Genomic DNA, 16108 nt, shown 5'->3' on the forward strand with positions numbered 1-16108 from the left:
ATCTAACGGCTGTAGCCTTGAGCCAGTCACTTTACCTCTAGGAGCTTCAGTTTCCTCATCTGAAAAGCTGGAAAGTCATGTCTATCTGGGAGTCAGAGGGGCTGAGGTGAGGCATAAATGCGAAGGAGAGTCAAAGCATTTGGTGAACTGTCAAGCTCATATCAGCCCATGTGAGGGGCAGGGGTGGTTCTTAGGACTAGTCACCAGGAAAATGGCAGGAACGGGAAAGCCCCTTTTATATACGCACCTCCCTCCTTGGCAGCAAGAGACTGGGCTTTTGTCTGTGTCATGACGAGCTACCTTCCAGACCTCCTACTTTTGCATATGTTGTTCGCTCTACCTGCAAGTCCTTTCCTTTCCTACCTGCTAAACTGTTCCTCCAATCTTTCCCATTTCATTTAAAGGTTATCTCATCTCTGAAGTCTCTTTTGTCTGCCTGGGCCCCCCTCCTCACCTCCTTCAGTGGTATCCTTCCCCTCCACCACCGCCACCCCAGTGTGACCACAGCCTTTTGAACAATTGCTTCCTTTTAGGTGTGTATCATACATTTAATCTGCCTAAAGGTAAAGATTGTGGCTTGTGGCTCATTCACCTCTCCACTCTCCACCCCTCCGCAACCCCCCCCCCCCATGCCTGGCATAGTGCCTGGCACACAGCAGGGAGCTGGCTATGGCAAGAAAACATGAGCCGCCAGGCCATCAGACTCAACATCACCACCAGTAAGCCCATGAGACTCCACATGACCACCAGTAAGCTGACATGTACCCTGATGTGCTGCACTAAGACAGCGGCACCCATGCGGTGTCCCTGCTCAAAATATTTAACCTGGATCTAATTATGAGGAAACGATCAGGCAGATCCAAACTATGAAATATTCTACAAAGATTTGATCTGAACTCCTAAGAAAGAAATACTTGAAAACAAAAAAAGTGTGTTAAAAGTCACTAAAAGACATGGCCACTAAATTCAGTGTCAAATGTTGAAAATCAAACCAGGAGCCTGCTTGGTAACTTGCGACGAGAATTTTAATGGAAAGCTGATTTCTCACATTTGCCAGTCAGCCCTTCGCAGCGAAGGGGCTGCGAGGGGAGATTTGGCCACAGGAAGCCCAGTCTTTCTCCCTTCTTTGCCTCCAGAGACATGCTGACTTCCTTTCTGATGGCAGAGCTGCAGCCTGAAGCTCAGAGCCAAGAGACTTTCTGCGCATAAGGCAGAGTCTCAGGAACTCTTGGAAGCTTTAGATGGAGGAGGCTTTTATAATTGCTGCTTAGTGGTGGAGTATGCACCCTCCCAGGAGGGAGTGGGAGTAGGGGTGGGTGGGGACTTTCCCAAGCTAGTTAGGACATAAACAAGAAGCAGCAGGAAACTTTGCACAAGTTCAGGTTCTGGCGCCCTCCATCCTAGTTCATCTCCAAAGAGTTGATGTAGTCCCGCACCCATTTCTTCTGTGGGTTGGCACACACCTGGCGCTTCCTCCGGGTGACAAAGCTGTGGGAGAAGAGAACAGGATGAAACCTGGTCAGCACCCGGACAGCCAGGTTTGGGGATAATGGTACTGGGGTGGAACATTCTTGAAGCTCCATGAGATTGGATTTGTAGCTTTTAAGGAAAGGATGTTTCCTTTTCTCTTGGGTCATATGGCTCCAAGCCAGAAGCATATCTGTGTGCATTTTAACTCCCACACAAACATATGCAGCCTGGAGAGCTAAGGGGATATGGAGTCTGAGGGGTCCAGGGTTGAGCTGGTCAACCACTAGCCTTTTCTCTGAACTTCTTTGTCTCAGACCCTGTGCTGGGTGCTCTAGATGTAGAGCAAAGAGGTGTCTTCTAGGAACTGAGTGACGGTTGAGTAGGTGAGACATAAGAAGTGGTAAACGTGATTTTTCTTTAGATAACACAGTGTGTGGCACAGGGTAGATACTCAACAAATGAGTACATCTCCGCATGTGGGGGTGAATGAAAGGACATGAACCTGAGTCTGGATTTTACCACTTAACCTGGCAAATAACTTAAGGCCTCTGAATCTATTTGTTTACCTCTAAAATACATAGAGAGGGGCACCTGGGTGGCACAGTCAGTTAAGCGTCAGACTCTTGATATTGGCTCAGGTCATGATCTCACAGTTTATGAGATTGAACCCTGAGTTGGGTTCTATGCTGATAGCGCAGAGCCTGCTTGGGATTCTCTCTCTCCCTCCCCGCCGCCAAATAAATAAATAAACTTAAAAATATATAAGTAGAGATAATTCCTACTTTGCACTGTTGTCATGAAACTTAGTGTGTGGGAGTTTTGGAATACCACACATGTATTATTATTGGAATGTTATGGGACCTCTTCTTTAGGATGGATCAGACCAACATGACACCAAAGGTCCTTGTACTGGGCATCGTGCTCACAGAGGTTGAAGGTCCCCAGATATTGCCAGAGTCAAAGCACTTCTACCAGTTAACTGGCCAGAATGCAGAGGCCTCTGAGAGCGAGAGGCCTTATCTCTGCAGGTGTTGATAGCATGTGAGAGGCCTTATCTCTACAGGTATTGACAGCATGCGTTGGAGGTATCAAAGCCTGTGGGGCTGGGGCTTGGTCCAGCTGCCTGTCTCATCTGTTTGCTGGGATACTGGTTCTATGGGGAGCAGGGGAGGGGTGCAGGGGTGGAAACCATGGCCTGGATAGCGGTGCTGTGCCAATTAACATGTTCCTTTTGGGCCAGCCCTGTCTACTTGGACCTTTCTCCAAACATTATGAGGCCAAATGTTTTCAAAGTGAAGGCTTAGGTTGTCTGGTGGGAACGAGGATTTCTTGGTTTCTTTTTAGGTTCTGTCCTGGATAGTGCTTGCTCTCAAGGAAGCTGCCTCTCCTTTTCTGAGACTCAGAGCCCCTTGACCATCTCTCTTTCTTCTGCTCTAGTGTGCAGAGGCGGGGTGGGGAACAGAATATTGTGGGCTCTCGTGCCTCCTAGTGTTTGTTTTCTGATTTGGGTGCTGAGGGAGCCAGACCAAGACCCTGCCGTTGTTCAGCCAGAAGTCAGACAGGAAATCCTGTAGACTTGCTATCCTCTGGCCTCAGCCCCCTTAGCCTGTGGCCAGGAAATCAAAAGGGCAGGAAACAAATATCTGGGGTGAGGGTTTGTTTCTCAGGCCTCCGTTTCCTCCTAAAGAATGTGAGACTGAAGAACAACTCCTCCTGGCCAAGTTTCTCTCCCTGCCCCCATTTTGGGGACCCCCTACTTGCCTGATTTCCCTCCTGCCTTTCTGCTTGTTCTCTTGGGAGCAACCACCTTCACCTGCCCATTGAGAACAGGTGTTCTCAAAATTGCTGCCCTTTTCTGTGTGTGTGTTTAATGTTTTTATTTATTTTTGAGAGAGAGTGGGGGAAGGACAGAGAGAGAGGGAGACAGAGGATCTGAGGTGGTCTCTGTGCTGACAGTGGAGAGCCCAATGCAGGGCTCAAACTCATGAACTGTGAGCTCATGACCTGAGCTGGCATCTGACACTTAACTGACTGAGCCACCCAGGTGCCCTGTTGTTTTTTTTTTTTAATGTTTATTTATTTTGAGAGAGAGAGAGCAAACATGAGTAGGGGAGGGGCAGAGAGGGAGGGAGAGAGAGGGAATCCCAAAGCAGGCTCTGCACCATCATCACAGAGTCCAATATGGGCCCTGAACGCCACAAACCTTGAGATCATGACCTGAGTTGAAGTCAAGAGTCAGACGCTTAACCAACTGAGCCACCCTGGCGCCCCTCTATGTTTTTTCTGCCCCAAGTCGCTGGGCCTAGGGCTTAATGGATGTTTATTGAATGAGTTAGTGAACGAATTGCATTCACTCATCAAGTTTTACTTGTCACTTCTATGTATATAATCATATATTTGGAGGAGGAAGAGCAGTTAACACATATCAGGTACAACTGTGTGCCAGGGAATATTCTAATATCGTTTTTCATTTCATTATTCTCACTTTGACCCAGTGAGGGAAGAACTCCTATTTCACTCCACTTTGCAGATGAAGAAATGTAGGCTCAGAGAGGTTAACTGATGGATGCAAGCTCCTGCAACTGCCTAGGGGCAGAGCTGGGACTCTAACAAAGACTGACTAGCTCTGGAGCCAGTGCTCACCAAGACTCTGCTATAGATTGCCACTCTAGTATCAAGAGACCCTTTCCTCCTATATAAAAAAATTCCGGGGTGACTGGGTGGCTCAGTCGGTTGAGTGTCCGACTTCAGCTCAGGTCATGATTTCAAGGTTCATGGGTTCAGGCCCCATGTGTCTCCATCTTTCTCTGCCCCTCCCCCACTTGCACTCTGTCTCTCTCTCTCAAAAATAAACATTAAAAAAAAAAAAAGCCCTATCTCTAGCGCCAGCACTGTTTCCTAGCTCCCAACCCCCCTTCTCACACTCCGTGCTGGACATCGCCACAGGGTTTTTGTGCTGCCACCTTGGCTCTTTCCTCTTTAAACAGCTCTTCCTTGAGACTTCAGGGGGCTCCACACTTCTCCAGCCATCTGGGTCAAAACCTTCATGTCACCCTTAACCCCCCGTCATCCTTGCTCCTGACCTTACATCACCTGGCGGGGCTTGCCGACTCAGCCCTTGTCTCCTTCCCTTCCCTTCATGTCCCGTTCAGCCTCAGTACCGCTCGTGTGGATGAGCATAACAGCTTCTTATCTGGACCTGACTTTCCAGCTCACTTCACACTCGATCTGATGCTTTGGCATAATTGTGCTGACACTCAAGGTCCCAGTGCTTTCCTACACAGGGATGCTGCGTCAACCAAAGGAGAGTCTTGGCGACATTCGCTCTGCCTAGTGTACCCAGTCCCTCAGGCTTTTCTCAAACAGCACCTTCTGCAGCAAACTTGTCCCTTCTTCCAACCCCAAGGTTGGATGTGCTCCTGCTCTCCTTTTGTAATGTTTTTATTCAGGGTTGCTCTAGTCATTTTGCATCTGTCTTTGCCTCGGATTAGACTGAGTCCCATGAGGGCAGCGATGATGCTTTATTAATCTCTAGCTGCCCATAACAGGTGCTCAAAGAAGGATTGTTTTCTTTTGAAAAATATTTGCCTTCAGAAATAAAATTAGTAGTGCTAAATATTACCACTGACTTCAAAGGATGCACCAGAACTAAAGGCAATGCTGAATACCTATAGTTTTGCAAGTGTCCCAGGAGTTTTTGGATTAAAAAACTTCACCGTTATATAGGAAAGTTCATGATTGCCCCATTTGCGTTCTTTAAGTCTCTATTATCTTAAGTCTCTTTTTTTTTTTACTTTATGTATTTATGTTGAGAGAGAGAGAGAGAAGGTACAAGTGGGGGAGGGGCAGAGAGAGAGGGAGAGAGAGAATCCCAAGCAGGCTTTGCACGGTCAGCACAGAGCCTGATGTGGGGCTCGAACTTACGAACTGTGATAACTGGAACTGGAGCCGAACTGGAGCCGAAATCAAGAGTCAGACACTTAACTGACTGAGCCACCCAGGCGCCCCTCATCTTAAATTTCAAAAGCAACTATTGACCTTTCTATAGTAGAAAGAGGAGGCTCCAAAGACAGTCTCTATCCCTCACTTACTTTGCAACCTTGGGCAAGTCCCCAAACCTCCCTGGGTCTCAGTTTCATTGTCTGAAACATGGAGAAAATTATGCATACCTAACAGAGTTGTTACCATGAAATAGAGAACACACAAAGACATTTGATACACAGCAGGCACTTCTAGGTAGTAGGGATTAATTTTTTTTTAATGTATTAGTTTTCATTTAAAGGAAAATCTCGGGGCGCCTGGGTGGCTCAGTCAGTTGAGCGTCTGACTTCAGCCCAGGTCATGATCTCGCGGTCCGTGAGTTCGAGCCCCGCATCGGGCTCTGTGCTGACAGCTCGGAGCCCAGAGCCTGTTTCAGATTCTGTGTCTCCCTCTTTCTCTGACCCTCCCCTGTTCATGCTCTGTCTCTCTCTGTCTCAAAAATAAATAAACATTAAAAAAATTTTTTTTAAAAAAATTAAAAAAAAAAGGAGAATCTCATGTCATTATTTCTTCACCAACTGATAATTTTTTTTTAAATACACTCTAACTAGGATCCTGACCTCTGACCTCTCCTCCCTAGATCCTCTGAGGTTGTAGGTGGACTTGATTGGGTGTGAGATATGGGGGAATGTGGGGTTCTTAATTGGAGAGGGATGGCCACATTGATCTTTTCTCCACGCAGGAACATTGTAGATCACGTTAAAGTAAAAGTCACGTCTCTAAGGATCAGAGACCTGATCCAGGGCATCAGAGTGGGGAGGACCCCCTGGGGACCCCTTGTCTAATTCTGTGTGATAGCAAGGGGGGGTCTGAAGCCTCAGAGGGAGGAGCTATGGCTATTTGGGCAGCTGGAGGATGGGTGGGAGTGGATAGGGCATCCTCTTAGAGGGCTCCTGTGGGGGACTGGCTGTGGGACAAAAGGTGTCCCTTCCTCACCCCCCACCCCCCCAAAGGGTCTACAGGGCTGAGACTCACACGACTGCTGGCATGGAACACTTGCTGCTGGTGTAGAAATACTCCTGGAGGTGGGTGAGCGGCAGTGGGTGGGAGAGGTAGGCAAAGCAACAGGGGGTGGTGTCCGAGGCATCTGGGAGGAGAAAGAAAGGAGACCCTTGTGTTCATTGCTGTTGCACATGGGGTATTGTGCTGGGTACGTTATCTTGGGTAGACTTTTACCCTCCTTTGGTTGAAACTGAGGCTCGGAGAGCTACGGTCACTTGGCCATGGGCACATAGTAGCAGAGTGGGGATTCCAACAGAGAACTGAGAAGATCTCTGCAATCCCTTATCTAATCCTTGAGTCTTGCTTGGACCCCTCCCTCTGCACCATAACCCCCTGCCTTCAGTTCTGCGGACATGCTGGGCTTCCTCCTGGCTTGTCTTGGGAACTTTGCCCTTATTCTTGCCCTCCTGGGATCCTCAATGGATTCACAAGTTGCTTTCTTTGAGAGCTACGGTGGGGTAGAGGGAGGTTTCCAAAACTCACACTTCATGGCTCAGCCTCACCCCCTAAGAGGGGCCTGAACATATGTATTGCATCCTGGGAGCTTCTGGCTGAGGCATGGTAAAAAGGGCTCTGAACAGAGAAGGAGGACTTTTTCTTGGTCCGTTAATTCAGGATGACCCTGGAAAGGGTCAGTTGCCATTTCCCAGTAGAGTAGGAGTGTTTAAGGGCCAGGTAGAACTGGATTTGAACACCAGTTTCCCCACTTCGTAGCTGTGTGACCTCAGTCAAGTTACTTAACTCCTCTGGGCCTCTGTTTCCCCATCTGTAAGTCAAGCTCAGCCACTCAAATAGTAGCCTCAAATATTAAATTATGTGGTATATAGAACAATCAGCCTAATAATTGATCCGTACCAGATTTTTAAAAAATCCTCTCCCAAGTCCCACTTTTTCCATCTATGAAATGGGGACAATATGACTGTCCCAGGAAGGTTTTACTAATGCTTAGAAGTTTCTTAGAAACCCTGCTGGTGATAGGCATGAGTTAGCTGTGTTTTGAGGTCAGTTTAGGCTACCTCTGACTGCTTATACCTCTGGCATCAGTCCACACTCAGCACTCGAAGGTCTTGGATGTAGACCTTGAGGACGGAAAAGTTGAGCAGAGGGTCCCTGCCATGAAGTGGCTTAGAGATCTATCAGGGACAATAGATCCTTTACTGTGTAAAGCAGTATATAGGAATGTAAATCATAGGGTTCAGACAGCATAAATACTGCAGTTGAAAAGAGGGCAAAGTCTGGGCCAATCTAAAGGTCTAGCCCCAGGGGCTGCAGTGGTCAGGACTTGACTTACATGGGGATGCAGAGGCAGGAGCGCAGAAAGCGGCAGCAGTGAGGAGGACTGCAAAGGCAGCTGGGGAGACCTTCATGGTTCTTTCTGGGTGGAGGCTGCGGGAGATCCACCCGCTGTCTCAGAATCCTCTGCAGGGATTCTCTGCAGCTCAGACTGGCCCTTTATAGTCAGGCCAGTAGAGGGGGCACCACCCCAAGGGGAGTTTCCAAAACAGTAGCCACACACTGGTTGATATCATAAGTGAAATTGCACAAAACGGAAAAGAAAACTGAAATAGGCTCCGGAAATTTGAGGCTCGCTCTCTCTTCTCCTCACTGTCTCTGATCCAGAGTGAGCTCATCGGTTCCTCCAGAACCGCCCTCCAGGGCAAACCTCCATTTGCTGTCCAGAAGAGCTAGTATAGGCATTTGTGGTGGAAAACCTCTTTCTTTGATGGCATCCTCAGCTTCCTCTTCTAGGGTAGGGATCCTCATCAGAGGTCAGGACACTGCTTCCTTGGGGTCAGAAGAGGGCAGTTAGGACGGATTTGAAACAACTGGGTGTTTATTTGGTTGCTTTCAAAGTTAATTGCTCTTGCATTACAGATCTGTATTTCCCCTCTCATCCATGGAAGGGTGTTATTTATAAAGTGCTTGATTGGGAAGGGGAGGGTTCTCTGACATATAGCCCCAAAGGAAGCTAGCCACTATTCTAAAGGCTTTACAGGTGTCAATTCATTTACTCTCATTGTGCCCATTTCCCCCATTTTACAGATGAAGACATTCATCTGTAAATTCTGGGATCCCATCTCGTTCCTAAGGTCTTCTTCGGTACAAAAGTTACAGAATTTGAAAGCTGCAGAGGACCCTAGGGATTATTTCTAACATGTTCTTCAATTGCAGAGGGGAGGAGAAGTAACTTGCTAAGAACACACAGCCAATGAACGATGGGATCAGAACCTGGGTGCCCTGGTTCCTGCGTCAGTGCTCTGCCTACTCAGTACTGCTTACGTGAAAATCTTAGTGGTTGGGGGGGGGGGGGCATTCTTGAACTGAATCCATGAAGTGGTCTTGATTAGAGATAGGGTCCTTACTCCATTCCAAAGACTTGGGTAGATCAAATCTTCATCAATTCCTAATTTGGATAATTCAGAATAGTGACAAGTTGACATCTGAATTATCTAAGAGAAAATTGTCTATAAACAATGACAAAAGCAAACACATTTTAAAAAAGTGTAACTTAAGAAATGCAACCTTCTAGAATGTTTTCTTGCTAGCTCTTGTGACATATGTAACTTGGTATCTGAGGGTGACTGAATCACCCAAAAGGGAACGACCTTACCTCATTTCTTCCTCACAGTGACTTTGAGGAAGGGTGGTTATTCTCATTTTATAGAAGAGGTCATTAAGGTCCTCAAAGTCACATGGCTGATTAGTGGGATTGAACCTGGGTGCTTCTGATGACCAGACTCCAGTCTTTTCCACTGCCTCATATCAGGCCACTAACAGTTACTGCATCCCAAGTTGGTGCCAGGTGCTACTCTAAGCTTGTCATAGGAAGCCTCTCCTTCCTTCCTCATGACTCATGAACTAGGTTATAATAGAAACACAGTTTTGAAAAATGTGGCCATCTCATTTAAAGAAACCCATTGCAAGTACTTTGGAAACATTCATCTATCTACATACAAATGGTCTGCTTGTTTGTTTGTTTTTTTTAAATTTTTTTAATGTTTATTTATTTTTGAGACAGAGAGAGAGCATGAACAGGGGAGGAGCAGAGAGAGAGGGAGACACAGAATCTGAAACAGGCTCCAGGCTCTGAGCTGTCAGCACAGAGCCCGACGCGGGGCTCGAACTCACGGACCGTGAGATCATGTGAGATCATGACCTGAGCCAAAGTCGGACGCTTAACCGACCAAGCCACCCAGGCGCCCCTGGTCTGCCTGTTTTAATTGTTCCCCTCACATAGTTCCCTTAGTTACCAAACATGTGGTGGGGGGGGGGGGGGGGCTGTGTAGCCTGGTGGCCAAGAGCAGGGGCTTTGGTATTTTTCCCATTTTTTAGACAGTCTTTGGCAAATTACGTTATCTCTCTGGTTTTAGTTTCCTCATCTATAAACCAGGGATGATAATTATGGTCCCTTCCACAGCTGTTGAGACAGTTAAGTTCCCATAAATGTGTTCATGCTTGTAAAGCTCTTAGTACAATGCCTGACACATTAAGTACTTAATAACATTAGCTATTATTATGAGGTTATTATTAAGAGTAAGAAAATGGCAGTCCCTTTGGGATATTCTATACTTCAGGCTTTTTAAAGTGTAGATCAGGCTCCCAAGTGATATGATTAGTGAGCTTTATCACAGAAACTGTGTATTTTGAAGCAGATGGGTCAATGGAGGCTTAGAGAGGTTAAGTGACGTGCTTAAGGTCACATAGTCTGAAGTGGTAGAACTCGACATTGAACCCAAGTCTTAGACTTTCTATCACACTGCACTATTTCTAGAGAAATCCTAAAACTTCTGCTAAGGTTCAGTTTTTCCATGTGAGTTCCATTTCTGTTTCCTTTTTCTGATCTCAGTTTCCCTTTTTGAGGAAGAAAGCAAAGTATTTTCCTGGATACCAAATATGCTGAGTTGGGACACTAGCTGAGGTAAGAAGTGAGGGGAAACCAGAGATGGACTAATATGATCCTCATCTTTATATCCTGATGACCCTTTCTGGTGGTGTGTGTGTGTGTGTGTGTGTGTGTGTGTGTGTGTGTTTGTGTGTAAAAGGTAGTGGGAATGGGTGGGTGGGTGGGTAGGGTGTTGTGTTGCTGAGCAGGAATAGGCAATGTGTATGTCAGGAGTATGTTTCTTTCCTTTTGGTGGTTCCAGTGGATTGTGGGGACCAGAGAGGGGGAAGACCTTAATTACAATTCTATTTCTACCCCTCACTACCTCCTGTGCAAAATCACATCTGGACTCATGGAATCAGTATATTCTTTGGTTCTGAGGTACTGATTCCATGAGGAAATCAAAGTGCCTACGGAAAGTAAATGGTGTGTTACCTGGTGCAGGGTGCGTATTCAACGAATGGCAACTATCCTTATGATTCACCCAGCATTTTATGTTCCTGAAAACTAGGGACGCCTGTCTGTGTAACCCACACACGGGTAGTTGAGAGGATCAAGGAGAGTAATGACTGTGGACGTGCTTAGGAGACTGTAAGGTGAGATACAAACATCACGAAGCCCTCTCTGCCCTTCCCCCACCTTCCGCCGGTATGTCTGGTCTACACCTGCTCAGTCAGTCCTTCTTCACCTGTAAACTGTTCCTGTGAACTGCTGTGAGCCAGGCACTGTTGTAGATGCTGCAGACAGCATGGTGAGCAAGTCAAACACCTGCCTTCTGGAGTGTGTGTGTGTGTGTGTGTGTGTGTCTGTGTGTGTGTGTGTCTGTGTGTGAAAATAACAAGTAAAAATATCCTCCTTTATTGTAAGTCACCTTGGCACTGGTCTTTTCTTAACTCCCTGGACACAGTAACATCTTACGATTTTTGATTTCTAGTCATTTTTGTATTCTCCCCCTGCTTTCCACCAAACTCTAGGACGTGATAGACGCTGAATTCATGCTGGTTTAGTCTTAATAACCTCTTGTAGCATCTTAAGTGAGTACCTGTGCTCTTTAGAGTCGGATTGCTAGATTCACACACAGTGCTATTGCTAATCAGGGCCGACCTCGAGCAGATTGCTTACCTTCTCTGGGCCTCAGTTTCTTCATGTGTGAAGTGAAAGATTGGTTCCAACCTGTGTTGGGCGATGGGGCCCTTTAAGAATCTGGTGAGTGGGGCGCCGGGGTGGCTCAGTCGGTTAAGTGTCCGACTTCAGCTCAGGTCATGATCTCATGGTTCATGGGTTGGAGCCCTGCCTCAGGCTCTGTGCTGACGGCTCAGAGTCTGGAGCCTGCTTCATATTCTGTTTCCCTCGCTCTCTGCCCCTCCCCCACTCGTGTGTATGTGTGTGTATGTGTGTGCGGGTGCTCTCTCTCTCTCTCTCTGAAAAATGAATAAACATAAACATTAGGGGTGCCTGGGTGGCTCAGTCGGTTGTGTCCGACTTCGGCTCAGGTCATGATCTCACGGTTCATGGGTTTGAGCCCCGCATTGGGCTCTGTGCTGACAGCTCAGAGCCTGGAGTCTGCTTTGGATTCTGTCTCCCTCCCTCTCTCTGCCCCTCCCCAGCTCGCGCTCTGTCTCTCTCTTAAAAATAAACAAACATTTAAAAAAAATGAATCAACATTTAAAAAAATGTTCAAAGAATCTGGTGAGAGCTGTGAATGCTTTCCATAAACATGTGGAGGCCTACGCAGACACACACACCTGATTTTGCATGAATGAGGTTCACAGACCCAACAGGCTCATTGACGGGCCTCTCGAGTCCACGGAGCTGGTTGTCATCAGCCCCCACTCCTCCTGCATGTGAGCACATTCCTCGCTACAGTTAGACACACGCTGTCTTCTGCCTAGCACAGCCCTCCCTCCCCCTCCTGGCCCAGTCTCCCTTTTCCTCTTTCATTCCCTCTTTCCCTGAGCTCAGCTGGCTGCTTGCCCAGCTTCACACGGTGACGGTGACGGTGACGTTAGGAAACCAAAGGCAGGCAAAGAAAGTGAAACCTCATTCCCTCTGGATTCCAAAGTTTTTCTCAGACCTGGAATTCCCCTCACAACACAACCATGTGTGTGTGTTTGTGGGGGGGGGGGGGTGGTGCGGGGCGCAGCTCTGGTTTTTCTGGCTGCTTTAAAAAAAAAAAAAATGTCCAAAGCAGGGAATCCCAGGGAAGCCTGAGGCCAAGTCATTTCCTTTGATTATTTCCATCTGCAAATTGGAGAGTTGCTCCCTGGCTGCATCCCTCCTGTGTCCTTGTTTACAAATACAAATCCCAGTTTCCTCACAGGAGCCAGGTAGCTGCTCCCTCAGCCCTGTCTCCACAGGGCGCTGCCTGGGGGAGCTGCTCCGGCAGTGCTATTGGAGGGTCTGTAGGGCAACATGGAGGACCTGCCCAGCTGGAGGCTGGATTCCAGCCCCTATCCAGGACTCTTTCTGCTGCACCTTGCCCTTGCTTTGGGTCTGGCTCTGGTTGGTTCTGTGTGATTCTATTCTACACCTCCCCCTCCTCTCCCCGTCACCTCCTGTGCATTTCACCAGGTCAGGGGTACTAACCGTGACAACTGTTTTATAGTTTCAACCACATTCAGGCTGGAGGGCTGCAGCTTGGCCTCCCCCCATGCTTCTCACCTCCACCACACAGAACAGTGTCTGTGTGCACCCGCTTGTTTTCTGCGAGCCGGAGACCGCGTGTGGTGTGATCGTTGATGTGCTCATCACCTCAGGTCACTGGAAGAGCCCACCGCAAGATGCCTCGGGGATGGGGCAGCCCGGGGAGTGGGGCCCAGGGAGAAACACTGGTTCTTACAGAGTTGCTGAGTGACAGGTGATCTCAAGTCCTAATCCTCCTGATGCTTTCAAGTCGGCTTTTTGTTTTTGTCTTCCTCTGCTCATTTGTCAGAAGGGGCCCCTTTCTTTGCACCTACTCCCAGAGTATAACTGCCTCCTCCTTTCCACTGTCCCCACCTCCAGGGGAAAGCCTGGTGGAGAAGGACAAACCTGGGGTAGAAGTCAGACAGATCACCTCCTCTCTGTATGGCTTTGGACAAGCTATTAACTGTTCTACAACCTCGGTTTCCTCTCTGGAAGTGGGGCAAAGAATGCCCAGCTACAGGGACACCTCAGAGGATTAAACGTGCCAATCAGTTAACTGTCCAGCACCGTTCCTGGCACAAGAAGAACGGGGGTAACCGTTCCTTCCGTTTCTTCCTCCAAATGTCCAGGCTCCAGTGCTTCTCCCCTCCACGTCTCCCCCTCCCAGTAGGGGTGTTCAGCTCAGTTCAGCGTTAAGGGACATGGGGGTGGGTGAGGGGGAGTTGGCGGTGTTTTCCGTTAGTCATTAGGCACCGTGCTGGACACTGTAGGCATTATTTCACTTATTAGGAAGAAAACGTGTAGAAATCGGTGATGACTCAGGCCTGCCCTAAGCTTTCCCACCTTCTGTGCATTGGACTTCAGAGACTTCGCCTCCACAGTCTGTCCCTCACTGGAACTCTGTCTTGCGCCGGGCTTGGCTGTGGAGTGAGATACGCCCCACTCCCCTCCTTTTCCCTTGCTGGCTGTGTCCGCAGCCATCATGCAGACCCTTTTTTCAAAGAATGTCACAGACAGGCTTACAAAGGAAGTGACACAAGTTTCAGAATCTTACAGGACTCTTGTGGTTGTGGTCTGAATTTTGCCCCTTTTTTGAGCTGGCCTTGGGAAGCCCCTTCTTGCCTGCTGCATCCATTCTCAGGGATGGGGGTCCCCAGTCTCTTGCTTCTCCTGAGTGCCACTTCCCTCAGTCCCTCCACCGGCCCCCCTCAGAACAGATGCCTGTACAACATTCAGGTTACCATAGGGACCTGAGAACTTCCTGAGGCATTGGCATTTTTGAGGACCTCCAGCCTGGGTGAGGAAGTTCCCTTGGGGAATTTCCTTGAAATGGAATTTGGAAATTCTGCACCTTAGTCATTCCTTGTAGAGGCAGTTTTCAGCAGTGAAAACAGAAGGGACTGGGAATTAGGACCTCGAGTTTTAGTCCTAGCTCACTTGAAACCTAGTGAGATTTTTGGGAATCATTTTCCCTTTGTGGGCCTTGGTTTCCTCATGTAGGAAATGGAAGGCTTTCTCAGTTAAAAGATACAAGGCTAAAGGAATTCTAGTGTACCGGAGGAGATTTGGGGGTGGGTGTCCTGTTGCCCCTAATTCAGTTCACATCACTCCTCTTGCGGTGAAGCTGAAGGGTTATCGTGCCTTCTCTCCCTCCCATCCTTCCAAGGCCCGGGACTCAATACTTAGTTCATAAAGTCCTTCCTGAGGCAGAGCTGCATTTATCCACTTCTGTTCCACCCTACCGTTCCTCCACCATCCATCTGTTGTTCATCCACTCATTCATCTTGGTGTCTGTGCCATTTAAGATTCATTGTTTATAAATACAGAAAACAACTTTGGCTAACATAAGCAGGAAGGTAATGTACCGGGTGGGGGGGAAGTTGAGTAGCTTGTGGAGTGGATAAGACATTGGAGAACCTGACTTAGAACAAGAGTGGTAAGAAACCAGAGAAGCTCTGGGTGTTGGGGCAGCAGGTAATACCTGCCAGTCTCATCAGGGTACCACTGTTGAAATCATCGTACTCCAGCCATTCTTCCTACCCACTTCTCAACCTTCACAGTCCTGGGGAGGCAGATGACCAGCCAGGCTTGTGTCATTTGCTTGCTTTTTGGCTGGGGGAGGATAGGGCACCTGGTCTTCAGTACCACTGAGACTGTATACCGTGGGGGAGAAGCAGTTCTGCTAAAGGTGATATTTGGAAGGCGTAATGGATGCTGTGTAGAAAAATTAAAACATAAAACAAATAATCAAAGAAACAAACTAAACCGATACTCCACCTACCCATTCACCCACTATTCATTCATCCATCTACTCATCCATCCACCTACCTATCCATCACCCTTCTCCCAACTCCCCATCCATCCACCCATCCATCCTTTCAGCCACCTTTATTGAGCATTCCTGAGGTCATGCCAGGCACTTAGATATACTACAAAGCCACCCATCTGAAACACCCCAAGAGTCTCCTTAAAAAGACTTCTCTGTGGAGCTGAAACAAAGCTAAGGATCTAGGGAAAGGAATTTATGTATATCCATGTATCACAGGGTCCCAAACAACATTGCTAGGGACAGGGTGACTCAGTCTAGATGTGGGCAGATAAGGGATGGTTTTTGTGGGTGCCTCATCCTGCCAGGAGATTGCTTATCATGGGGGCAGAACAGACTGTGGCCAGATTAGACACTAGAGAACCTGGATCAACCTCTAGTCCTTGCTCCTCTGGAGCAGTGGGCAAGTCATACCTCCCTTTCCTTATCTATGAAGTGGGAGGAATTAATGTAAGAGTCCCTACCTTGCCTAACTCAGAGCACTGCTGTGGAGGTAAAATGAATTAATGGATGTGAAAGCACTTTCTAAGTACAAAGACAGAGAACTGTTTTCACCATGCTTGCTTCTATTTCCAGAGTGGCTGATGATAACACCCACGGCTCATGTGTTACCCTCACTGTGTTCACGCCCTCACTGTCCACCACCGAGCGGTAACCATGGAGAGGGTCTGTTGAGTTTTCAGTTCCTTAGGCTGGTGGATGAATGTCCACCCCAGAGAAGTGGAAGATCAAGGCTCCATGGGCCCCAAGTAGGCTGGAAA

General features: G+C 47.9%; 1 protein-coding gene across 1 annotated transcript; it reads right to left on the reverse strand.

Annotated features, from left to right (window-relative positions):
- Positions 1–1315: 1315 nt before the first annotated feature.
- On the reverse strand, positions 1316–7957 carry CCL5 (C-C motif chemokine ligand 5). Its single transcript, XM_042915343.1, has 3 exons — positions 7805–7957; positions 6487–6598; positions 1316–1488 (listed from the first exon to the last, which is right to left on the reverse strand). Exons 1-3 carry the CDS (start codon positions 7878–7880, stop codon positions 1401–1403), a joined length of 276 nt encoding a protein of 91 aa, XP_042771277.1. The 5' UTR covers positions 7881–7957; the 3' UTR covers positions 1316–1400.
- Positions 7958–16108: the final 8151 nt, after the last annotated feature.

The sequence above is a fragment of the Panthera leo genome, chromosome E1 (genome assembly GCF_018350215.1).
Source record: "Panthera leo isolate Ple1 chromosome E1, P.leo_Ple1_pat1.1, whole genome shotgun sequence".
Taxonomy (NCBI): Eukaryota; Metazoa; Chordata; class Mammalia; order Carnivora; family Felidae; genus Panthera; species Panthera leo.